Source organism: Lycorma delicatula, chromosome 1 (assembly GCF_047948215.1).
Source record: "Lycorma delicatula isolate Av1 chromosome 1, ASM4794821v1, whole genome shotgun sequence".
Taxonomy (NCBI): Eukaryota; Metazoa; Arthropoda; class Insecta; order Hemiptera; family Fulgoridae; genus Lycorma; species Lycorma delicatula.
In genome coordinates, this window is record NC_134455.1 from 146,729,952 (window position 1) to 146,757,424 (window position 27,473).

Consider the following 27,473-nt stretch of genomic DNA (forward strand, 5'->3'; position numbering starts at 1 on the left):
GTGTATTTCTTTGAAACTATATTGTTGAAAGTAATAATAATTTAATAACTTTTTAAAATAAAATCTGTATGTTTCAAAATTTTTTCAGTGGTTGAACCAAGTAGAAAAGCGGTAATCTTTTCTGTTGAAGGTAGTGTTGTTAACAATTCATGGTTATTAAGTGAAGAAAGTATGGCAGCACTAAGACATGCAAGGGGTAAGCAATGCAAAGAAGTAACTAATGATACCACTATTAATTAAGATACACACAGAAACTCACACATATACATATATATATATATATATTTAAATTATATTAAAATAAACCACCTAGTACAGAAAATTGAGATAATCTTACCTTAATTTTAAATTACCTTACCACAATTTAAAATTAAGGTAGATACTCGTGTGTGTGTGTGTGTGTGTGTGTGTGTGTGTTTATATATATATATATATATATATACAGGTGATTGCAAATTGCAAAGAAATCTCTCAGAAGATGTTTATATAGCCAAAAATAAGTCAGAAAATGGTATGTTAGAGAGTTTCAGCTCGTGAAGCATTTAGCCCTGTTTTCTGCTCCCTCTGTGAAATAAACCATAAAAACTTCGTTGGAAATACAAATTGAGGGGTAAATCTGATATTTCCTTATGGTGTTTTATTTAAGATGTTGAATAAAAGTGGTCCCATACCTCTATCTTACTAAGGTTATAAGAAAAGCAGGGTTAAATACAAAAAGGTTTTATCGGAAATACACTTTTTAAGTTTGTAATAAAGTAACTTTGTTAATTTACCAATAAACAAATAAAAATTTTTGATTAACATTGTAGAGAATTAATTTCTGAGAGCAAGAAAGCTAAACTAATATACTTTCACTGATTTTGAAATCATTAACATAAAAATATCTAACAGAAGCAATATACCATTTTTTTTCTTCTGTTCAGCCTCTGGGAATCACGATGGTGATTCCCAGAGGCTAAGCAGGAGGATTTTTTTTTTTGAGGCGAAAACACCTACGCATTATCATCGCCCAAAATTTTTTTATAAAAAAATTAAAGCTAATCTAAAAGATAAATAAAACTTACAACTAATATCACAGATAAAATCTAAAATAAAAACAAAGGTAAATAGAATTTAACAAAGTCCGAGATGGGTGTAAAGGGCCCATTCTCGGATAACAAAAAGACTAAAAAGAAAACTAAAAAACATAAAAGCTCTAACATAAAACTTAAAACTAGGTTAAAAACTAAAATAACAAAAGTAAATAAAACTTAAAATTAATACAAATCATATAATAAAAAATTAAAACTAAGTTAAAAACAAAAATAAAAAAGTGAAATAAAATTTAAAACTAATATCATTAAAAAAACTTACAACTAATATCACAGATGGAGTCTGTAAAACATAAAAGCAAAAATAATAAAAAAAGTATATAAAATTTAACAAATTCCGATAGGGAGTGTAAAGGCTCCCTACTCGGAAAACAAAATCAAAAACACAGAACCACAAAAATTAAAAATAAAAAACAAACTTATTAAAAATTCTTCCAGCACAAAAAATACACGCTCCAATATTAAATTTTTTATATTAACCCATCACTACACAAAAATAGAAACATCCAGTTTAAAACTTCATTATCATTCCACAAGACACCATGGATGTTTCTGGGTAGATTAAATTTACAACGCAACACTGCGTTGTAAATTTACAACATACATATGTTGTAAATTTACAACATATTGCATACTCATGCAATCTATGAGTATGAAACAGGAGAGGAGGCTAAATAGTATAAGTGAAAGTGTTGGTCTTGAAACAAATGTCTTATTTACTGGGTTCTGCTGTAAAAGTAAGTTCTGAATTAAAAGTATAATCCCACTTTCAAGAGAAAACATTATAATCTGATATAATGGGTAGTTTAGGAACATGGGAGATTTAATATTGTCAAAAATATACTGAATGGATGCTAACAGAAACAGATCTAAGTTACAAAATAATGTTTATAGATTTAAAAATGCAGAAGCCTTCACTGACTTACTCATCCTAATTATCTATTTCCTGGGTAGCTATAAAATTGAAATTTGGCTTCATTATTTCCAAAAAGGGTCTAGGAAAAGGAAGGACAAATTATTTTGTCCTTCCTTTTTTAATAATTTTTAACAAATTATTTTGTTAAATGAAATAAGACAATGAAATGACAAACTGAGTTAAGAAATAAGATTAGTGAAAATTTGTGCAAGAAGAAATGTGTTACTAGTAGATAATTTTGGATAAAAAGAGTACCAACCACCAAAAGGAAGATAAAATTTTCTGTAAAAGACCCAAGTCCTACTATGGTGACATTTTAGGAATAAAACTTGATACTATGTTAATTATTGTTCTCATTTACTTAAAATAGAATTAACTATCTTCCTAAGTTATATTTTAGTAAGATAACATACAGAAGCATAGGTTTTTTTTTAAATTTCAGAATCAAGAAATGATTCAGTAAAACAGTTGAAGAAATCTGCCAAGAAATCTTCTGTTATAAATATATCTGATGGTGAAAAACTTCCATCATGGTTGCTCACTGTTGTACTTAATACAGATGAGGTATAAAAAACTGTACTTTATTATCCCTAAGACTACTAATTATTTAATTTTTTTATAGCAAGATCTTTTAAATAATAAGCAGGCTGTGTACTACTAATTTGTTTCTAGTGTACACACAGATGCATTTTGGTATGCTAATGAAAATTTTCAGCAGTAGATAATGTAACATTCAACACCTTTTTGAGAAAATGCTATATCCCAGAGAGAAATATGTCTGTTCTTGAATAATATTTTCTTAATTAAAAATATTTTAATTTATAGCTCAAGTATGGATTTGATATAATTAAATTAATTATAATTTGTTCAATAGTTGATTTTAAATGATTATTGTTAAAAAGAAGTATAAAACTAGGCAGAAAATAAAATCAGAAACTCTTTATAAGTTTTTATAAAACATCTTGTTTTTTAATGTCAACTCTATTTTAGATATAAAAAAGATCCGCAATAGACTGGTATAAGAATATTGATTATTCAATCCAGTCTGAGATCTTTAAAATCCAGATTTCAGAATTAAGTTTCAAAATGATTAGCTTGTTGAAAACAGAACTAAAAGTTATGAATTACACAAAAAAGTTGGGAAATGAGTTAACAATTCTCATCAATTGATATGTTTAAATAAATTGAGTGTAAAATGATTATCAAGAACCAAATTAAATTTTCATTTATCTTCTAACTAGAGCTTAAAGACTTTAAGCTTTAATCTTAAAAATTAAAAAAAATCTAGGGTTGGAATGGTATATCAACTTTTTAAAAGAATACTATTAAAAACATCTCACTCTACTTTAGTTTGAACTTTGAGAGGGAATATTTACTTACTACATTAAAAACATATAGTTAAGCATGTACTTAAAGGTTCTATTATTGATTTGAGAAAGTGTTGCTCAATTTCCTTATATCAGTTAGTTATGGATCATTTATTTACAATTAATGAAAAACATTAAAAATAATTTAATAAAACTCATCAAAAATATTTTCTTTTTTTTGTTGGGCTCAGCATGATGACATCTGCAGTTTTTGTTTGTCAAGTTTTAAAAATACTTGACAGAAAGAAGGTAAGACATTTATTCAAGAACTGTCATAAATATTTTAGAGTGCTAATCACAAACTAGTTTCAAGGAAACATTTAAATTGATAGGATGAACTAGATTACTACTACAGTTGATTTGAAACATATTTGACAAATTAAGAGCAATGTTGAAATGATTTCATAGTTAGGAGTTTCTGATTATCCTATGGTTAGAAAAGGTGTACGCAATTCAATTCTAGAAACGTTATTCTTTATGTAAATGATGTTAAAGCCGGTAAGGGTGAGACTGTTTCATGTACAGATAATATAAGCTTATTAGTTTCAGGAAAGATAGGTTATGGAAAATTTAAAGAATATAATGGAAGTATTTTTTAATTTTTGTATCTTATTTATTTTCAGATAAAACAAGTTTGATAAAATTTCAAATAAAAAAAAATCTAAAGTAATGAGAATTTTTACAGTTGTTTCAAAATCTTTAATTTTCAAAATGATAAGAGATTTTTTAAGCATAAAATATTAATAGTGGTATTGGTTGCTATAAAATATGTAGACTGTTGTAGAACATCTAAAGGGTTATTCCTACTTAAGCCCTTCATGAATATATTGACAATAACATTTTAGGGCATGTCTATTGGGTTAATTATTCAGCAGCTATGTCAGTTGACACTTGTTTTTTACAATTGTTCTGTATTTATAGTTTATTAATTACATATCAATGGTGTATCTTGGTTCATGAGAAATTATTCAGTTTTAGTTGCTGATATCTCAAATAAAGAAAGTGGTAATTAAAACATGAGTTCACTATATTATTCTTGTCAAATTATACAAAATTATGTGTTGCCTGTTCATTGTGTAATTTAAAAATATTGGTTTAGATTCAAGATTGTGGATGAAAATTTCAAACTTCTTGTAAAGTTATATTTTTGTAACTTCACACATCTATTGAATCGTTTTGTATTACACTTTTCATGAATCATTGAGTACATTGAAAGTTATTTCATTGGAATATCAATTAATGTTGTAAGTTATTATTATGATAAAAATCTATTTAAATTTAAAAGAGAATTTTTAAAAAAAATCACTGAATCTAAACGTTTGCAGTATTTTTATATAATTTAAAAATGAACATAAGTTTTATTAATTAATATTTTTATAGCATATTGCATAAAATTTTCTATTTTTATAATTTCTGTTTCTTCATATTGATAAACAAAAATGAGCATAGTTTCTTTTCTAAGAACTGCAGTGTTAGGTAAATTTATCTGTTTCATTATGTTTAAAATGGTATAAAAATATTCATTAACAGACAAAATTGTGATGGGATCAGAAATTGTATTGCCTACCTAGAGAAGAGTTATTTTTATTTAATTCATAAAAATGAATTTAATGAAAAAGAAACAATATAGGTTTCCAGTTGTCAACTACAGTCAGATGCACAGTATGGAGCTGAAGTTATAAGGCAGAAAGCAGTTTGGATGATGACTGAAGATGAAAAGAGACGTGTAAAGGCAGTAAAAGCTAGGGATGATTATTTAGCTTCTTGTCCAGGTAATTATTATCATTATTGACTACAGATATCTGTCTTAAAGAAAGATATGATCATGTAAATTAAAAGTTATTTGGTCCTGGAATATAATATCATTCACACGTTTTATATTCCTGAATACAATAGTGATTTTTTTTTTACTAATTATTTTCAAGTATTCTGTTGTTTAAATAATGATAATATCTTGCATACAACAGTGCACTAATTATGTAATAAGTATTAATATATATGTTTTATTTCAGATATATATTTTTGTGGCATTCAAATATGTGTATTAATTACAACTATAAAAAAAGTCGGGGCTATTTCTCGCCAGGAAAATGATATTATAGTTTGTTTCATTATACATAATTTTGTTAAATGTTTTTGTCAACTGTAACTAAATAACGTTCATGAATTTATCGTACTAACAACAAAAACTTTTGCAACGAAAAGCCTCAAAATCCTGAATATTTTTAGTAGTTTCTTGAGTTGTGATTTTTAAACACAGCTCTAACCCTAACGTTTTCCTTTATCCGCACAAAACACAAATATAACTTTAGATAAATCGTTCCAACGAATGAGTCGTTCGAGAAGTATAATTCGCTCGAACGAATGAATCGTTTGTGCGCTTCGCGCAGGTGTCCATCTGCGCGGCACACACGTAGTCCGTTCTGCACGAATAATAGCTAAAATAAAATTGTGAGCACATACTCGTACATCAAACAACAACAAAAACCACGCTCCATCCGCTTTTATAGTTAAGGATGCAAAGTATTTTATAATACTTTTGAAAAATTACGCGTGAGTTATGCATATATTTAAAATATTTTTTCTACAAATAACAAAATCTGTTACATTAACAGTTTTGTTTTTTCTGAAGTTTAGGTATCCTTTGAACTTTTAAAAAAACTTATAAAAAACCTTCATTGACTTAACTTGACCTTTCGGTCACACAGTGATGGGATAAAATAAATTAAAGCTAGTTTAAAAGCTATCAACTTAATTACAGGCAATATTTATTTAGCAAAATTATTTTTGAGTGAGTCACTAAAATAAAGCAAAGCAAAACAATTTTAAAAAAGACTCACACACGTGTGTCTTGTATGACATATATGAGTGTATGTAAAATGTGTAAAATAGATTTTACAAAAATGCATTTCAAAATACTGCATCTCAGTCATATAAAACATATAGTAATCAAATAAAACCAAACAAAATTAAATTATGAAAGCCTTCATAAAGCAATTGGCATTTTTCTGATGAATCCATTATGTTAGGAGATAACTGTAGAAAAATAATCTTCATGAACCTTCCTTTTTACCATCAGTTTCTAAAAATTAATAAAGATTATCTAAAAATGAAAGTGCCAACTTTCACCGCTCCAATACATTTTACTTCCTCAGTTCTAGTTGACGGATATTAATGACTAAATTATATTGAAGTTATATCATACTAAGACAAAATTATGCATAATAGTGAAGAAAAATAATGTTTTACCCAGGCTTCCTGTTTTAAATTAAACTGTATTCAACTATTATTCAACTATTATTTGAATCAAAGAGAAGAATATTTTTTCAACAGGAGTTTTTATTAATAAGTAATAAATACAGCTGATTAAACTTTCTGATTGTATTTCACAAAACATACTTTTCTGAATTTGTAAATTTTATTTTCCCATCTTGATAGCACTGTAGCTCTAGAAGGGAAAGTAATCGGTCCAATTTGAGCATAGGCGGTATTTACTGGATCTTGATGTTTTTACACCTAAGAGATCCAAAAAACCGGATGGAAATTTTCCATCGATGGCCTCTAAATCCCCTTTTATATCCAGAACTACTGAACTGATTTTGACCAAACTTGGTTAGATTACTTCTACATATGGGGCATTGATGCCATTAAATTTTCAACTTCAAGGACGTGAGGGTGAGGCTGTAGAGCAAGGTCACCCTCAGCATCTCGAGATTTTGGCTTATTAAGGTCATATTTCCCCCTTCCCACTCCATAAAAATGCTCTAAACTAATGGCTAAGGGCATAATCCAACAATAATACCCCCTGTCAACACAAGAAGCGTTAGTTCACAATCCACCATCTTGGAATTTCCCTTTTTATCTGTGGGAAATTCCCTTTGCCCTCATCTTCTTGGACCGGAAAATTTGAAATTCCATAGGGTTGCCCACCAAGTTACTTTTTACACTTTAAATATTAATAATTTTTTTTTGTTTAATTTAGTTAATATTTCAAAGGATGGTAGCACTGACGTTCAGCTGCTATAGTTGTCTTCTATGTTGTGACGTCACAGGTAAGGGGTAGAATTGAATATATCAAATAATATTTAAAGTGTAAAAAAGTAACTCGGCCTGGCTAGCTCTCGAACTCGATCGTCCGGTTCACTCAGTACCTGGTGCGTTAAGCCTCGCGGCTACACTAGTCTGCTGACTATACATGCGAAATTTGTTCTATGTAAGTTGTGAAATTATACTAGATTAATTTTCTCACTTGTTATATTGAAACCAGATTTATCAAGATGGGAGAAAAAAGTTCTCCAAGCAAGAGGGGTAGGTAGAGAAACATCAAAATTAGTCTATTTTTTTTATATAAATGCTTTTTGTATAGTCAAAAATGTAATACAAGGAGAGGCAATTTCAACACTTCCCTTATGAAGTATTTTTTGGAATTTTAGGAATATCACTTAATTTTTTATTATTTATTTTTGTAATGTGATTGTAACACACATATTAAAACAATGTGTACAGGCTCATATTCATTTTTCTTTCTTTAAGAATATGTTCATGTTTCTCAAATAAACAAACAAAGTTAAGTATTTTTGGAAACTTTCTACGTTTCATTTTTTAAATTTAAGTAGCCAATACTACTTCAATATATTTTTTCTTATAAAATGCAAATACATTGTCCAACCATCTTAGTTGGACACTGCAAGACGAAATATAGTTGCAATAACTTTATTTGGTTCATGGCCATTGAAGGATTTAATGGTTCATTGCATAAATTAATTTTAAATGCAAAACTACTATTTGAGAAATAATTATGGAGTTTATTATCATATTTGAGGACATGAATATTCATCATAACATCTGTCATATAATATTTTTTGTTAAGTTATCTAAAAGTTCCTGAATAACAGAATCTATTTTTTATTTAATTTTGGATAAGTATATTATAATTTTTCTTTTTCTCTTATAATTTTTATTGAAACATGATTGAGGTAAATGTTATTAATATTTTTCTTTAGGCCTTCCACTTTCTGACAAAAATTGGTGCAGGATCATAAGGCATCCTGTTTTCTTTTATTTGGTGATGTCCATATACTACATGTAGTCTAGCATGAAGTACATCGAATTTGGATTTTTTATTAAAATATTAAGTAGATGATTTTTTAATACATTAAACAATTGTGGTTTTAATCAATAAGAGCGAATAATCCATTGTGTTTTAGAACTAGATAAGACAGTTTATGTATTAATATTCCAGCAAGATTGAATATTAATACATATATTCATGCCGTGAAGATTCCTATGGATATTTTACAAAGACATCCACTCGTTTGATTTTTTGAAATGAGAACATAAACTACTGTCCATCAAGATTTCCAGATCTAAGTGTGTGTGAGATTTCTTTTTGTGGGTTGATTTAAAAGCAAATATTTAAGAAAAGAAATAAAGATCGATTGAAGAATGGAAAAACATTACGAGGAAATCGAAACCATAAAAAACCTAATGGTAAATCATGTTTAGTAGTAATTTGAAGAAACGAATTGAGTTTGTAGTGAAGAACAAAGCTCTGTTTGTTATTTTAAAAATTATGTAAATGAAATAAGCTGCATTGATAATAATTTCTTCCGTTCTTTTTGGCCTATAATTTAAACTTTGTTTGAAAATAATCAAATTCTCATATCACATCTTAAAAATTCTAAAAAAATCAGGAAAAATACCTTCTGTTAATGCTAAACTTAAGATTTGCTTAGAACAAATCTTCTGATCACATTAACCCCACTGGCAAGATCGTATCATATCTACAAGCACATTCTCCTGGACTATGTAAAATATTCTGTGTTCTTGTATGAGTCTTGCCATGTAAATCATCATCTTCAATTAAATGAATAAAATTGATTTTAAATAACTACACAATTTTCTACTAATACAACGTAAAACTGCAAGCAGCAGGCCAGTTTGTTGGTGGTCGATTATCTGACATTATAAAAAATTTAGTGTGACAATGATAATTAATTTTGCATACTGCTTTAAGCAAAATAACAAATGAAATAATGTTAATCAAAGAGTAAACGTTTAAGAATTTATTATAATAAAAATTTTAAACATTATGAATAAAAATTTTAAACTTTATGTATAAAAATCTTAATCATGATCAAAATGTTAACTGTCTCTTTTCTAAAACAGGAAAACAGTTGGTTCATAAATACAAATTTTATTAGAATATTGAAAAACGATTAGTTATTAGACATGTAGTGGGTTTGTTTTTAGAATATTTTTAAATGTCGCTTAAAGTCAAGTTAAAAGCTAGTTGCAGTAATTTAAATTTGCTTAAAAATTTTGAAAATAAATTTCAGAAATGAATTGACATTCTCTAGATTAGAAAAGAAAAATATTGGTATATAAAAACAAATTTTCAAGAAGCTAAATTAATTATACAATTTTAATTGAGGGATTACAATTTTTATAAAAATTTTAAATATGCTCAGGATTCTGGTTTACGCATTATTTCAGGCTTAAGGTTTCAAGATATTAATTTAGGATTTAATATTGCTATTAAAAGTTAATTTATGACTAAATAACATTCCCAGATCCTTGGTGAAATTTCTATTTAAAATTTTGTTCGGAGTGAATCCGATGGTATCTAATTTAGAAGCTAGGTAGGCACAAAATAGCTAGCCAGTTGTTGGTAACTGAGTTATTATAACAGAAGAATCAATTGAATAATCATTCAGCAGAAGAGATTTGTTCTGTGTAATATGTATACAAATGAATAATTATAAAATTGTAAAATTCTGTTGCTAAGTAAGTCTTACGCGTGCAACAGAACCAACAAAATGGGAATTTACACTTGCCATACTTTATGTTAACATGCTTCCATTATCAATTATTCAATTTTTTTATTTGCAACATAAATTTAAGGTCTTTTTATTTAAAAGGGTATTCATTTTTCAGCATCCTCCTTTGTCATTTTTCCACATACCATCTGGACTGGATTTTACTGATGATGGAGGAGGCAGTGGCTTAACTGTATACCCACTAACATTTGCCATGAAATCTAACTCATGAATTTTTCATTAGGTTTGAACGTTTTGTTTGTGTAAAGTATACATCATTCATTTTTCAACCGTTGAATTCGATTTCAGATATTTTGGTGTTCATCGAAGGATTATTGATCACAGAATGATAAGGTTCATTATCCAATAAAATAAACCTTTTTTTAAAAAGGTAACTTTAAAAATGGCTCCTTAAATGACTCAACTCATTTCCATACAGTAATTAATCCTCGTTTGCATTTTCTCTACATCTAGAAAGCCCAATTCACATTTTGAAATGAATACATATGAGACAACCTCTTCGAAAAGCAGTAAAGTTCTAGTTAAAATAAAATGATTACACTGTACTTTATCATTATTGGGTGTAGATATTTATTTGCTAAATCTATCTCCAAGACTGTAAATAGACTTTTAAAAACGTAAGGTAAGTGAAACAGTTTGGAAAGAGCATCTCTAATTGAGTTGAAGATGCTTCAGTTTATACCTCATTTCTCATGTTAGGTAGTTGTATCATAATAATTGTCCTGTATAATTATTGTCTCTTATCAGAATTACAAAGGAATTAACTTTCTCCTTAGGATCTAGTGGAACAGGGAATTCTCAATTTGATTCATCCCATCTTTCATCATATTGTTAATTTGTTTTTGCCATTTTTGCCATCATTTAAATAGAACTTTTATTTACTTCACAAATAGTAATTAGTTATAATAAATTGTTATTAGTTGAAACAGAAGAAGAAAGTTTGAAGCCAAGGAAAGTTTTTTCAAAATCCAGCCTCATGAGTTACTGGAGTGAGGTGACTTTGAATGAATTTGCTTCAAGTAGAACAGAAACATTAATTGAAGAATTAAGCAAGCAAACAGAAGAAGAAGAACACCTCAAGGTAGGCCATAAGATTTTATTTGTCTATTTATCTTGCAGTTGTAATAAACAGAGTTTACACATATTCTTTAATAAGTTTACTTTTTATCTGATCCATCTCAAATCCTAGAGATTTCAAAGAACTGTTGAAGAGATCCAAAGTTGAACTTTTTTTAATGTTAAAAAAATATAATATTTGTATTTCTTGTTAACTGAAGTTGAATTATTTGGCCTCAGATGTGAAGGGTCCCAAAACTTTTTTGAAGTCATCGAGCTTTACCACATCCTTGTAAGAAAGTACTTGTTGAAAAAAAATAAAATGAATATTACAATATCTATTTTCCGACAATAAAGAGGATTGAGGAACCAAATACCTAAGTAATGATGCTCGTCCCTTCAGTACAGTCAAGTTTTTAGTGGCCCAAAATCAAAATGCTGAATAAAATGGTTTGAATGTTACAATGATTCATTACTTTTAATTAAAGGTGCCTAGAAATCCTGGAAGGCAAGATGTTCCAATCTCTTTAACATCATTTAGTTTCAGCTTTTTACTTGTCCTTTTAGGTAAAACACTTTGAAAAAAGTTTTATGCTTTATCATCTCAGTGCAATTTGTTCATGTACATAATTTTATGTGAAAGTACAGAATTTGTGGCACTCTGTGGTTGCAGACAAATCATTATTATTTCCATCAAGTACATATGGCTGTATTCTCTATTTAAATTTATCTGTTTTGCTGTAAATTTTTAACTATAAGGCCCATCTTCACTATTTTCCATTTGTATCTTCTGTACTAACAACTTAACCCTATTTTTAAGGAAAAGAAATTGAGAAAATGAACTAGTATAATATTGATAATAATATGTGTTAACTCATTTACATTTATACTAAGCTCCCCAATAAACGGAAAGTATCACTAATTTCTCCCAGGAATTTCATAACCTATTCTACTCGTAAAAATAATGGTAAAAAGTTCATAAACTTATGTTCTAAAATGCTTCTTTTGCGAGTTACGGCTAGTGAAAAATTTCGTTCGGATTTCAGCTAGCCCGGTGAAATGTGGTCGTACTTATATATTTACGACGTTAATTAAGAGGCAGAATTAGTGATTTCTTACGGTTATTGACCTGAAAAATCAAATAAAGTAGGTCTCAGAACCGTACCTGCAGTAGTTTTTGAGAAATCTGTGGTGAAAAGCAATAAATTGGCGTAAAAACCCTATCTTTAACTTAAACTTTGTTAAATGGGTGATAAACACATTAAACGTATAAACAAAACTTGTACAGAATTTAATTCTTAACAAAATAGTGTATGATAAGTTAATAAAGTAATTATAATGTACTTAATGTAAACAAAAACCAAATTCTTTTTTGATTATATGAAAAATTTGTAAAAGCATAATTTACGGCTAAAAATAGCTGTTAGGAAATTTTAAAAAACTGGAAATTACACAGCAATTGTAAAAAAAAATTACATAGATAATAATTTTTTTATTAATGACAGAATTACGATAAATTACTTGAAAAATTATTATTTCAAAGTTGGCAATAAAATAACAAACAGCTGTTCAAAAATATGCAATACTGTATTAGTGTTTAATAATTCTGTAAGGTACATTAAGTATATCGGGTATTGTGAGCTGTGCTAACGTTCGCGAAAATTTCTGTGAATTTTAATTTGAACGTGATTGGTTTGCCATTGGAGTAATGCCGTACTTAACAACAGCGGAATACGCTGATATGGTATTCTTTTTAAGTGTGTATAATAGTAATGCTCTAGTAGAATGTGAGATACGTTTTCCGAATCGCAGGATTCCAGATTCCAAAAGGATTAGCGCGACTTTTCGCAATCTTCGGGAAATAGGTTCAGTATCTAGTATTCGTATCAGCTGCAAACGAACTGTCCAACACGATGGTGTTATTGATGAAATTATTATCGATTCAGTTAAGTGCAGTCCAGGTGTTAATCTAAGCGGATCACAGTTTCACATTCGATAGTTTGGAGGACATTATAACAAGGGCTCCAAAAGTAGCCAATTCAACATCTACCCCTAGGAAACGATCCGCTTCGCTTGGAGTTCTGCAAGCGCTGGAATAGAAATCGACATTTCCACAAGTCTGTTTTGTTTACCGACGAGGAAAATTTCACCCGAGATGGGGTCAAAAACTTACGCAATGAGCATACTTGGACAGAAGTAAATCCTCATGAAATGGTGGAAGCCAAACATTGAACATCGGTTTAGCGTCAACGTACGGTGCGGCCTTCTTCACAATCAGCTGTTTGAACCATTTATATTACCTCGCCGCTTAAATTCTGAGGTCTACTTGTACTTTCTTCAAGAAGAATTGCAACAGCTACTTGAAGATGTTACTCTAGCGCTCAGACACAAAGTATACTTCCAGCGCGTCTTCCCACTTCTCTTGTGCCGTTTCCATTCACGTAGCTCTTCATTTTTTTTTGAGAAATGGATCGTTCGTAGAGGTCTACATTCCTGGCCACCAAGATCGTCTGATCTAACAGCTTTAGATTTTTGCGTCTGGAGATGGATGAAAAATATTATATATATATATAATATCTAATATATATATAATATTATATATAATATATAATAATTGTTCGCATTATGGACGCTTTAACTAGCTGTGTAACTCGCAAACTAAGCATTTTAGGATATATGTTTATATGAACTTTTTTTCATTATTTTCACGAGTAGAATAGGTTATGAAAAACCTTGTGATAAATAACCCTGGAAAAATATATTATGATGAAAAGTTTCCGTTTAACATAGAACCAAAACACGCGCTATTGAATGATTTTTTTTTCAAGTTGGGTAAATAGTAATAATTCTACTAATAGTAAAAACAACAAATAATTAAAAAAAGTATATTTTTTGAGTTCTGAGAGTAGGGTAAAATAAAAGTTGAATGAAGGCTAAATAAAGACCAAAAATATTTTACCCGGATAGGGAAATAAGGAATTCTTCAACTACTCAGTTGAAGAATTCCTTATTAAAATATCTTTCATAAATGTTGCCCTTTTTTGTACACTAGCAGACCCGGGAATGCTTCGGTATTGATAGATTAAATGAACACAATTGAAAGACTGATAAAAAATTAACAAAATGAACATTACGGAATGCCACAAAATTTAACCTTTCAATTTTATATTTTCTCCTTTTTTACCATTCTTCCGTTCCCTTTCCCCTTCTCCCTTTTCCCATTCTCCCTTTTCCCATTCTCCCTTTTCCCATTCTCTCCTTTCCCAATTCTCTCCTTTCCCAATCGCCCTTTTCCCCATTGACCTTTCCCTTTTACCATTTCTCCATTCCCAAACCCCTGATTCATTCTCAATCCCCTGATTCATTCCCAATCCCCTTCTCCATTACCTTTACCCCTTCCCTTCCCTTCCCTGGCCCCTTCCATTTACCCCTTTCTCCCTTCCTTTCCCACCATTCCCTTTACCTTCTCCCTTCCTTTCCCATCGTTCCCTTTACCTTCTCCCTTCCTTTCCCACCGTTCCCTGTACCTTCTCCCTTCCTTTCCCACCGTTCCCTGTACCTTCTCCCTTCCTTTCCCACCGTTCCCTGTACCTTCTCCCTTCCTTTCCCACCGTTCCCTTTACCTTCTTCCTTTCAATCCCTTCCCCTTCTCTTTCCCATTTTCATTTTTACCTTATTCCCTTTTCCCATTTCCGCCTACCCATGTTTTTCTATTTTCATCCCCCTTTTCCCTTACACCACTATTTCTCTTTCCATTTACCCTTACTCTTCCTCTTTCCCCTTTTATTTCTTCTTTTTTCCCATTTTCCCCATGCGTAAATCGGTCCAGTAGTGTTTTAGTGTATAGCAAACATACTTATCGGAAACTTAAAATGCAATAGTAAAATATTTAGTATAGCGTGTGTTGCTTTTATGTCCAACAGATAACGCTGTTTTTTAAAAAAAAAAACATGTTTATACCTGTCACAGGTGTTACATCTTAGGTATATAAATAGTAGGTATATAAAAATGCTCGTATTCGAATGTGTCAAAATTTGTTGTGTCAAAATTTCAAAGTAATCAGTGAAGAACGTTTTTGTAGATTAAGATTTTGAACAAATGAACATTTACATTTTTATTTACACAGATTTATATAGACATGTATAACAATAACAATGGTAATTTATTTCTGACCTTTGGCACTTAATATTGATGCTTAAATTATATAATGTTGTTCTACAGACATTTGCAAACTTTTTTTTATTTCTACTTTCATAATTACAGATATAAATTTCTTTTAAAATCTATCTGCAGTTGATTGTACAGATGGTTTTATAAACAGAAGTGATGAAGGAAACATCATTAATTGCTAACTTTAGAAATTGCTTTAATGTTTTAAATTTACTTATTACAACCACACTATGGCTTTTTGTGTTGCATAAAGCTCATTCAAAATTTTGTTTAGCTGAAGATCCCCAAAAGAGTGTTACTGTCATTAAGTATGTAAAATATCAATAAATAATACATTGCTTTTGTTAATTTATTATCACTGAACCTACGTAATAATCTTTAAGCAAAAATGTTTGAGTTTATTTTTTGCAAATAAAGTCCAGAAGTTGCATGTGAGCAATTTAACAGTGAACATCAACATTATGCACCAACTCTTACTATATGAACTGAAAAAAAGGTAACACACCAGGTGCTAGAAGCAGCACCATCAGTTTGCAACACCAATAACATCTGGCATCATAGGTATTGGCTTACATCAGGAGGGTTAGTCCTACTTTTCTCATCAATTGTTCCTTGGAACAGTTGTCTCTTCATCCTTATTACAAGTAACCTGCTATTATGTTACTTACAGTTTTCAGTGTAGCTGGTTTTAGTGGAAATAGATTAATCAAATTCTACATTTAACTAAGAATATTTTAAAATTGTTTAGTAAGCCTTAATAAAAAATGGTGACATGAGAGCATCTTACCTCCATGATATATTAAATATACATATAACTAATATTTATTTAGAATAAAAATGACAGAAGTTCAGGACTGGAGCATATAGGCAGCAACTCACCATCAGTAAGGTTCCCTTACTAATGTTGATATCTGCTACTTTCTGGTGAGCTCAAAACTTTATTACTCTAAGGCAGAATCTAATAAGAGATAAATCATCATCATATGTGTATGTATGTTTACATAAATATATATATATATATTTAATATGTTAACTCATTTACTACATTTATCCTAAGCTCCCCAATATACAGTGAGTCTGTAAAAATAGTAATGAGGTTTTAAGTATTTGTTACAGCTTCAGAACTAGGCATTGTAGAGAGATGAAATTTAGAATAAACTAAAGAAAACACTCAAGTGTCTTATATATTTAGTGTATTTTGATGTGTGCTCCCTTAGTTGTCCTGCAGATGTCAAGATGATATTTAATCTCTGGCCATACATGGCAGAGAACATCTGGCGTGGTAGAAGAAACAGCTTCAATGATCCTTTCTTTTGAATGGTCCAGATTTCTAACTTGAATGTAATACACTTGTGTTTTTACATAACTCCAAAAATAGAAATCTATGAGGGTAAGGTCTGGAAACTGTGGTGGCAAAGCAATTCACCATATTTTTCTGACCCATTGCTAAAGAAATATTTTGTTGAAAATCCTGCACAACTGTGGCAAAATGTGGAGGAGCTCTGTCTAACAAAATTCTCCAGTATTTGAGGTGCTGCACACCCTTCTAACACATCCAGGAAGATGTTCACCATTATTTTTTTTTCAGCAAGAAAGAAAGGGTCAATAACTGTGTCTTGTACAATAGGGCACCACACATTCACTTTTTCACTGTCATGCTGATGTTCAATAATGGCAGTGGAGAGGTTCAGTTTCCCATATACCAAAATTATGCTGATGTACTCATCTATACATATGAAACATTGCTTCATCACTGAAAATAAACTTAATTTAAAAAAATTACTATCCTGCTCTAACCTATCCAGAATGTCTGCTGCAAAATAAAATCATACCCAGTGAAACGTAATTGTCTTTTTAACACTGTGAAAATTTGTTTTAGGAATGCCTAACTGTTTAGAACACTTCCGTACGAATTTCTTCAGACTACGCAAGAAACGTGGTTCGCACTGCTTCAGTCATTTCATCAAACACTGATAGCTGTCCTCAGTGTATTTGTTTCAATAGGCTGCTTGTTTCTTTGTTGTTTGTTCCATCGCTGTTATTTTCATGTGGGGCAGTTTTCATTGTACAAACAACAGTTATTCATGCCTAACACATGTAACTGACTCAATCATAGCAAGCCACAACACACATTGAACCTTCCTCTGCACCATAAACATATTTACTAATGTGCACAAGCTGCTTGTTGTACTGGAAATAACATGTTTGCACTAGCTTGGACATTGTGTAAGCTCGGAGCACATATAAATCTGGAGTGTTTCTTTTCATTTAACGTACAGTCCTTCTCTCTACAATGCTTTGTTCTAAAGCTATATTGATTTAAAATCCCACTATTATTTTACTGACACTAAATACATATATTGAGGAGCTTAGTATAAGTGTAAATGACTTAATATATCGTTATCAGTATTACACTCATTGTTTAATCTCTCATTTTCTTTTCCTTACTAATTCCTTTTAAGTTGTTAGCACAGGAGCCATAAATGGAAAATCAGCATATAAAGTTGATAAAAGTAGATTGAGAATACATTCAATTGAATGTATGTATGAATATAGTTAAATACATTCAACTACTGCTCCAATAACATCTATTTCCCAAAAATAATTATCTTCTTTTTCAACCTGTTTTTTCATACTTCTTCAAGTTGTCAGCAGATATTCGTGGTGTGTTATTTTCTAGCAAATTTCCACGTTTTTTATTTTACATGTTTTGTTATTACAAACTATATATCTTTAATCTCGCTCCAGACCATTTCTATCGGATTTTATGTGCAATGGTAGGGAGGTAATCGTAAAACGATGTGACATTTTTCACAGGTGATTTCATCCACCACAAATCTTTTGAAACTGGTTTTATGATGTTTGACTATTTTGACTAATTCAATTTTTATATTTGATTCATCAAAGCAATATTTTTGTATTTTTGACCCTTAACAACGAAATTATATAGGTCTTCAACCACGACATATTGAAATACGTTCACTTTATACACTATGGTAAGATGCATTGTCCATGACTATTACATTGTTACCGGTAAAAGCTGCATGGTTTTTTTGAACCGATTCATGAAAACATTTCCAATCATCTCTCGATGGTAATCATCACTCTTTTTTGATTCAAAAACCAACAAACCATCTTCACTGCCGATGTGCAAAATTATTAATAGTTTTCCTTTACTGAGCATAGATTTTAAACCACAAGTGAACCCTTTCAGAAATGCTTGCCTAGCAGATGTTAATTTTTATCGTGCAAAATGTTTGATGTTACATGTCCCTCATTTATCCAAGTTTCATCAAGGTGAAAACCTTTTACTCTGTTTTTCCGATAAACCTTAATTTTTCTTAAGTACTTTCTTCTTCATAATATGATATCTTCTCTTTCCTTTGCAATACTGTTGTAGCCTCTTTTTAAATACCGTAAAATTGATTTTAAAATTTTATAAAATGAATTTCGTTTAAATATAAGCAAATTCAGTGTCCTCATTTGAAGTGATAACATTTTTTTAGGGTTGGCATTTCATTATTTCTGAAAAAAACTATGCACCTTCTTCAGTCTTACAGCAGTTTTTAAAAATTCATCACATTGTGACAAAATGAGTTTGCCTCTTTTCCTTTTCTTCTTTGGTGTCTGCAGTTTCTTTAATCTTAATCTTTATGCTGTGAAAATTAATGTCGAAACACCAGTCAGTTTGATGTAATTCCCTCAATGTCTTTTATGGGTAAAGAAGGGTTTTTGTTCTATTAAGAATTAACACCTTAAAAATAATAATTTTTTCCACTTTTTAAAGTCCTACTTTGTTTTATAGTGAAAGTTGAAGCTCTATCAGTCATTTCTAAAGTTTAATGTAAAAACAAATTACCCCTTAAACAGAATCAATTGTAACAAAAACAACATACAGAAAACAAAATAACAAATACAATAAGCTGGAATTAATTCATACCATGAAATATAACTATTAGATATAGTATGGCTGAAAATACTATTAACTATAGTATTTCTGTGTGCCTGAAAACAGCATACAGAACAGAAAATGCATATCTTTTTTATTTTGTAGAAAATAAAAAAAGAAACAGGCTATCCAGTTTTAAAATTTTGTAGTATACAAAGCTAATAACTGATGTTTACATGCTGATGAACGCACAACAACTAAAGAATTTTTTTTTTTTTTTGTCTTCAGTCATTTGACTGGTTTGATGCAGCTCTCCAAGATTCCCTATCTAGTGCTAGTCGTTTCATTTCAGTATACCCTCTACATCCTACATCCCCCCCCAACAATTTGTTTTACATACTCCAAACGTGGCCTGCCTACACAATTTTTCCCTTCTACCTGTCCTTCCAATATTAAAGCGACTATTCCAGGATGCCTTAGTATGTGGCCTATAAGTCTGTCTCTTCTTTTAACTATATTTTTCCAAATGCTTCTTTCTTCATCTATTTGCCGCAATACCTCTTCATTTGTCACTTTATCCACCCATCTGATTTTTAACATTCTCCTATAGCACCACATTTCAAAAGCTTCTAATCTTTTCTTCTCAGATACTCCGATTGTCCAAGTTTCACTTCCATATAAAGCGACACTCCAAACATACACTTTCAAAAATCTTTTCCTGACATTTAAATTAATTTTTGATGTAAACAAAATATATTTCTTACTGAAGGCTCGTTTAGCTTGTGCTATTCGGCATTTTATATCGTCCTGCTTCGTCCATCTTTAGTAATTTTACTTCCCAAATAACAAAATTCTTCTACCTCCATAATCTTTTCTCCTCCTGTTTTCACATTCAGCGGTCCATCTTTGTTATTTCTACTACATTTCATTACTTTTGTTTTGTTCTTGTTTATTTTCATGCGATAGTTCTTGCGTAGGACTTCATCTATGCCGTTCATTGTTTCTTCTAAATCCTTTTTACTCTCGGCTAGAATTACTATATCATCAGCAAATCATAGCATCTTTATCTTTTCACCTTGTACTGTTACTCCGAATCTAAATTGTTCTTTAACATCATTAACTGCTAGTTCCATGTAAAGATTAAAAAGTAACGGAGATAGGGAACATCCTTGTCGGACTCCCTTACTTATTAGGGCTTCTTTCTTATGTTCTTCAATTGTTATTGTTGCTGTTTGGTTCCTGTACATGTTAGCAATTGTTCTTCTATCTCTGTATTTGAACCCTAATTTTTTTAAAATGCTGAACATTTTATTCCAGTCTACGTTATCGAAAGCCTTTTCTAGGTCTATAAACGCCAAGTATGTTGGTTTGTTTTTCTTTAATCTTCCTTCTACTATTAATCTGAGGCCTAAAATTGCTTCCCATGTCCCTATACTTTTCCTGAAACCAAATTGGTCTTCTCCTAACACTTCTTCCACTCTCCTCTCAATTCTTCTGTATAAAATTCTAGTTAAGATTTTTGATGCATGACTAGTTAAACTAATTGTTCTGTATTCTTCACATTTTTCTGCCCCTGCTTTCTTTGGTATCATAACTATAACACTTTTTTTGAAGTCTGATGGAAATTCCCCATTTTCATAAATATTACACACCAGTTTGTATAATCTATCAATCGCTTCCTCACCTGCACTGCGCAGTAATTCTACAGGTATTCCGTCTATTCCAGGAGCCTTTCTGCCATTTAAATCTTTTAATGCTCTCTTAAATTCAGATCTCAGTATTGTTTCTCCCATTTCATCCTCCTCAACTTCCTCTTCTTCCTCTATAACACCATTTTCTAATTCATTTCCTCCGTATAACTCTTCAATATATTCCACCCATCTATCGACTTTACCTTTCGTATTATATATTGGTGTACCATCTTTGTTTAACACATTATTAGATTTTAATTTATGTACCCCAAAATTTTCCTTAACTTTCCTGTATGCTCCGTCTATTTTACCAATGTTCATTTCTCTTTCCACTTCTGAACACTTTTCTTTAATCCACTCTTCTTTCACCAGTTTGCACTTCCTGTTTATAGCATTTCTTAATTTCCGATAGTTCCTTTTACTTTCTTCATCACTAGCATTCTTATATTTTCTACGTTCATCCATCAGCTGCAATATATCGTCTGAAACCCAAGGTTTTCTATCGGTTCTCTTTATTCCGCCTAAGTTTGCTTCTGCTGATTTAAGAATTTCCTTTTTAACATTCTCCCATTTTTCTTCTACATTTTCTACCTTATCTTTTTTACTCAGACCTCTTGCGATGTCCTCCTCAAAAATCTTCTTTACCTACCTCCTCTTCCTCAAGCTTCTCTAAATTCTACCGATTCATCTGACACCTTTTCTTCAGGTTTTTAAACCCCAATCTACATTTCATTATCACCAAATTATGGTCGCTATCAATGTCTGCTCCAGGGTAAGTTTTGCAGTCAACGAGTTGATTTCTAAATCTTTGCTTAACCATGATATAATCTATCTGATACCTTCCAGTATCGCCTGGCTTTTTCCAAGTGTATATTCTTCTATTATGATTTTTAAATTGGGTGTTGGCAATTACTAAATTATACTTTGTGCAAAATTCTATAAGTCCGGTCCCCTCTTTCATTCCTTTTGCCCAGCCCGTATTCACCCACTATATTTCCTTTCTTGCCTTTTCCAATGCTTGCATTCCAATCTCCAACTATTATTAAATTTTCATCTCCTTTTACGTGCTTAATTGCTTCATCAATCTCTTCGTATACACACTCTACCTCATCATCATCATGGGCGCTTGTAGGCATATAGACGTTAACAATCGTTGTCGGTTTAGGTTTTGATTTTATCCTTATTACAATGATTCTATCGCTATGCATTTTGAAATACTCCACTCTCCTCCCTATCTTCTTGTTCATCACGAAACCTACTCCTGCCTGCCCATTATTTGACGCTGAGTTAATTACTCTAAAATCACCTGACCAAAAGTCGCCTTCCTCTTCCCACCGAACCTCACTAATTCCTACTATATCCACATTTGTCCTACCCATTTCCCTTTTTAAATTTTCTAGCCTACCAACCTTTTTCAAGCTTCTAACATTCCACGCTCCGACTTGTAGAATGTTATTTTTTAATTTTCTGGTGACCCCTTCCTTAGTAGTCCCCACCCGGAGATCCGAACGGGGTACTATTTTACCTCCGGAATATTTTACCAAGGAAGGCGCCCTCCATTATTGCTATGTGAAAATGCAGAGAGCCACATTTTCTTGGAAAAAAAAGCAGCTGTAGTTTTCCATTGCTTTCAGCTGCGCAGTACTCAGAGTTCTGAGTGATGTTGATACGGCCGTTTAAGTCGTCCTGACTCACGCCCCTAACAACTACTGAAAGAGCTGCTGCCCTCTTTCAGGAATCATTCCTTAGTCTGGCTCTCAACAGATACCTCTCCGATATGGTTGCACCTTCGGTCCAGCTACTCTGTATCCCTGAGCACTCAAGCCCCCTCACCAACGGCAAGGTCTCATGATTCATAGAGGAGGTAAAGAAGTTTAATAATTATTAATAAGGCATCAGATCATTAACCACTTTCTTCTATTTTGCATTAATACCTAATAAAAGTAAATAACAATTAAGTAAATATTTGGTGCATACTGAATCGAGTTATTAATTATATGGAAGTTATATCACTCTTGACAGAAACATGATAAACGATAAATTATTATAAATACTAGTTAGGACTAGCTAATTGAGTCATCTGGTACATTAGTGCACTAGCAATCGCATATGCTGCAGTGAAATCTCACTGCTATAAACACAATTATTGCTGAACACAGTATAAAACTTTTTTTAAAAAAAGATTGAAATGTTAGAATCAAACAAAATAATAAAATCTCACTGGATTGATTTCTGAAAATCTTTGGGTAATTTTAGATCTCATCATTTCAAGGACCTCATAGTGCAGTTTTTTTATAGGAATTCTTATCCGATGTCTGTTTAATCTTCATTCTTTTACTTCAAATTGATGACTGTGGTTGGACTGATCCACCGCTCAAATTTTCGTCAACTCTAGTCAAAAAATAAGTATTGTTCTTATATTTAAATGTTTCATTCCTTTTCATACAGTAATTGATGTCCGAAATACTTTGTTCTGTAGAATGTCAAATATGAAATTAGGAAGAATGTCTTTGATTCTGTAATGTGGTCTGCAGAATATTTCAAATACATCAATGACTGCAAACTACTGAGTTTTCCGCCTGCCACAGGCATGTATATTGTTTTTTTGCAATTAATTTATTTTTGTACTGGCATTCTTCCAAGATTTTAAATACTTTTCATATTAGCTTTCAGATGGTAAAGTCAGTAAATCTGTCTTGAATTATCCCAGTTATAGTGCAATAAATAATATATTGGATAAATATTCCCACTATTCATTTATCATTGAAATGTTCATGATGTTCATCATTGACCATGTTCATTTATCTACTAAATGAACATGGTCTCATCCATTATTACAGTTATAAAAGGAATTCATCATTTCAGTTTTACTTTCTCAATGACTGCGTTGTAGAATTAATCAAATAATTTTGTGTGTCGCTCAATAATCCTAAAAACTGAAGGGTTTTAATTTTAAGGTGGTTATCTACCACCACCTTACAATTCCTCAAAAAATTAAATAGCCCTATGTAATTCCCACAAATTGATGACTATTAAGTCATCATAACGACAAAAACTGGTTCCACCTGACAAGGTAATATCAACTGAGCATATGTCCATTTTGTGTCTCATTTCATTTTTCTTTTTTGATTTTGGATCATTTGTTTAGTAAATGATCTACTCTAGTTTGTGTTAATTGTTTTAACCAGCTGCAGAAAAATATGACTTTGAGAAAGTTCATGTTATTTCTGAAAGTTAAATGAATTATTTAAATATAAACTTATTTGCAGCAAACATCTAAATATTTTAACCCTGACTGAAATGTTAACTTTTCTGCTGTATCTTAATTTAAAATACTTAACAGGGAGCCATATTCCTCTAGATGAGAAACTGGAATTAAATTTTATCAAAAATATTAATAGAACAGAAACTAAATCCCGTAAAATTTGTTTCAACATATGTAAAAACATTTGTTTTGTATTGATTTTTAACTGACACTTTTCCTGCTAGTAGAAATAATTTTTTCCATTTTCTTGCAGAGGATACAGTCAAAAGATTTTACTTTATTTACATGTAAAAAAAAATCTCAAGCAATCAAATATTTAATGGCTGAGGATTTATTTTAGCAAAACATTTCGAACAGTGAAAGTTAAAGAAAATAGTAATGTAAATTTTCATCAGAATTTGTTTTAAATTTCTAACAATGGTTATAATAAATTAAGACTTAATAAAATATTAAGAATATTCAAGTTGTAATAAAATATTTAGAGAGATTATAATTTAAAAAAATAAATTTTGAAACAATTTTGGTATATTTTTTTTTTAGGTTTCATTGAGGATTCTCATGAGGTAGATAGTTAAGTATTCTTACCAGAAGGAACATTAGGTAATTCAGCTATTAATTGTAAAGGAAAGAAACTCATCAGATTTGGAAAACTAATTTTAAATACATAAATACTTTCATCTGAACCCTAACAAAAACTCTTAATATCCTATGTGACCACCTTCATATCATAATTTGCATGTACTGTTATCAGTATTTTTAGGAATAAATCACCATAATTTCTCTTTAGCAAAGACAGAAAATTTTCAAATAAAAAATGGGAATTTTAGAATTTTTCATATACAAAATGTAAGATCGGATAAATTAATTAATTTTTAATTGCATTGTTATTTTTACAGTTTTTATGTTATTATTCTTTCTTCAACAGATTAAAAAGAGATTTTCCGTAATGAGATCAACAGATGCATTAGTAGAAGACACTTACGAAGAACTTAAACAAAAGATTAAGATTGGAATGCAAATAGAGGACTATTTACGAGATAAATTTGTAAGTTGATTTATTGTAAATCATTTTTTTTAGATAAGTAAATGGACATACCTTTCAACTTATAAAAACAATATTTACATTATTTTTTTGCCATTTTACTGCTAATGTTTTGCTGAAATAATTTATGAACTAATATTATTTAAGATTATTCATTGCATGAATGTGTTACTCTACACAATCACATTCAATAAAAAATATGTAAAAGTACTGAGTACACACTGTACACTATACACTGTATATTCTTAGAGGTCCAGTATTTAAATAAACATAGAAACCTTTCACCTAATCTGCTATGAGGATTGACAATTCCACCAAATATATACTGCTAAGTGACACCCTCTTACAACCCGAACCCATTCACCTCCTGCCAAGTTGTAGATTAGTCATTTCAAAATGCTTTTGTTGCATCTAAAGTTGTTTAACAATGTACAGTTTTACAACTAGATAAAAATGAAAAATTATTTTTTATTAAGTAAGTAATAACTCTGAAAATAGTTTTTTGTTGATATGTGTTTTTTATTATTTAATACATTTCTGTTATTTCAGGAAAACGCAAAGGCAAGTTTTCAGTATTTCATAGATTACAAAAATGATGTGTTTAACCATGTCAGAGAAACAACAAAACCTAAAGAGCCACAAAAAAAAGAAAGGAGTAAAAAAACAGCATCCAAAAAGTGAAGTGAGATTTTACTGATTTAAGTTATTTTTAAAATGTTATGATGTTTTTGGTTATTAATTGATTTTACCTAATAATTTTTTGATCAATTTTTTCCTTGGTGGATAAAAAAAAATGCATATTTGTGTCACATTTTAACGTATTACATTGTGATGTTTATTCATTGATTGATTTATATTGAAATTCTTAATTCGTTGAATTAATTAATAAATATTTGTTGCAATCTGTGCTATTTTGTTTTTGGTAGTTAGAAATATTGTGGATTATTTGCTCTTGTAACAAAATGGATGAATAAAATAAGTAAGCAGACTATTTGTTAATCCCTTTTTTGCCCTTTCTAATGAGAAAGTTGTTCCAGTTGCATAATACGTCATTTCAAATTTAGCTATTATTTAAAAAAAAGTCTTTTATTACTTAATTCGATAGTCTTTTTAAATGACAAGCCAAACTAAATTTAATTTTTTTCATTGCAGTGTATTTTTGTTATATGCTGTGTTAATAAAATACTAAATTAACTGATATGTTTCAAATTCAACTCTTTTTGACTACATTGTAAATATGTATCTGTCAATAAAAAAAATCATTATGATGTATGATTTTAATATTGTTTATTAAAAATTTTATTATCATTAAATATTAATTATTTTCATTGGTGAACATCATGTACAACAACATAGCATATTTAGAGGTAATTGCAGTTGTGTCTATTTATATGCTATGTTACAATCCTGACTCTAAGGTTATGGTATCTACATGGTTTTTATTTCTGATTTTGAAGATTTATTTGAGAAGATTGGATAATTATCTTTGGCAGTGAAATAATAATATTTTGTCTGGAATGAATATTTGTGAATACTGGTGCATTCACTCATGAATTTTTGAGCATTCTTGTACTTATTTTAGGGTAGGTCTTGTCACAGTCATTTCAGATTACACTATGGCAGTGTTTCTCAAGCCCTCTTTCTTTTTCTATATAGCCTGTGGAACCACTGTAAAGTATTACTTCAGAAGATGAGTGAGGATGATACGTATGAATGTAAATGAAGTGTACTCTTGTACTCTCATTTGAGTGTACAGTGTACTCTCATTTGAAACCCAATTTCAGTGTACTCTCATTTGAAACCCAACCACGAAACGTATCCAACCACATGGTTGGTTTTCAACCACGTGGTTGGTATCTACCAACCACGGTTGGTAGATACCAACCGGTATCTACGATCTAGCGTTCCTCAACCAGGGGGGTTGCAAAATTAACCACCAGCTCTACACGTAAACAATGATGAAATCATTCTAAGATAAAAATCATTTATCTTAAATATTATACTTATAAGTATACATGTAAAGAAGAGATGGTTGCTTTGTTTTTCATTTAAAAGTTTCTTTATATGTGGATCTGTTAAACACACAAAAGCAAATTGTTTTCAAGTGATGAAAAACAATTCCTATGTTTAGTTTTTAGCGAAAACAT

At 30.3% G+C, this 27,473-nt stretch overlaps 1 protein-coding gene across 1 annotated transcript; it reads left to right on the forward strand.

Moving 5' to 3' along the window:
* Positions 1 to 5,793: 5,793 nt before the first annotated feature.
* Positions 5,794 to 26,357, forward strand: LOC142318200 (uncharacterized). The gene is made up of 4 exons (XM_075354760.1): positions 5,794 to 5,927; positions 11,134 to 11,294; positions 25,210 to 25,329; positions 25,876 to 26,357. The coding sequence occupies exons 2-4, from the start codon at positions 11,190 to 11,192 to the stop codon at positions 26,005 to 26,007; spliced, it is 357 nt and encodes a 118-aa protein (XP_075210875.1). The 5' UTR covers positions 5,794 to 5,927; positions 11,134 to 11,189; the 3' UTR covers positions 26,008 to 26,357.
* The last annotated feature ends 1,116 nt before the right edge of the window (positions 26,358 to 27,473 follow it).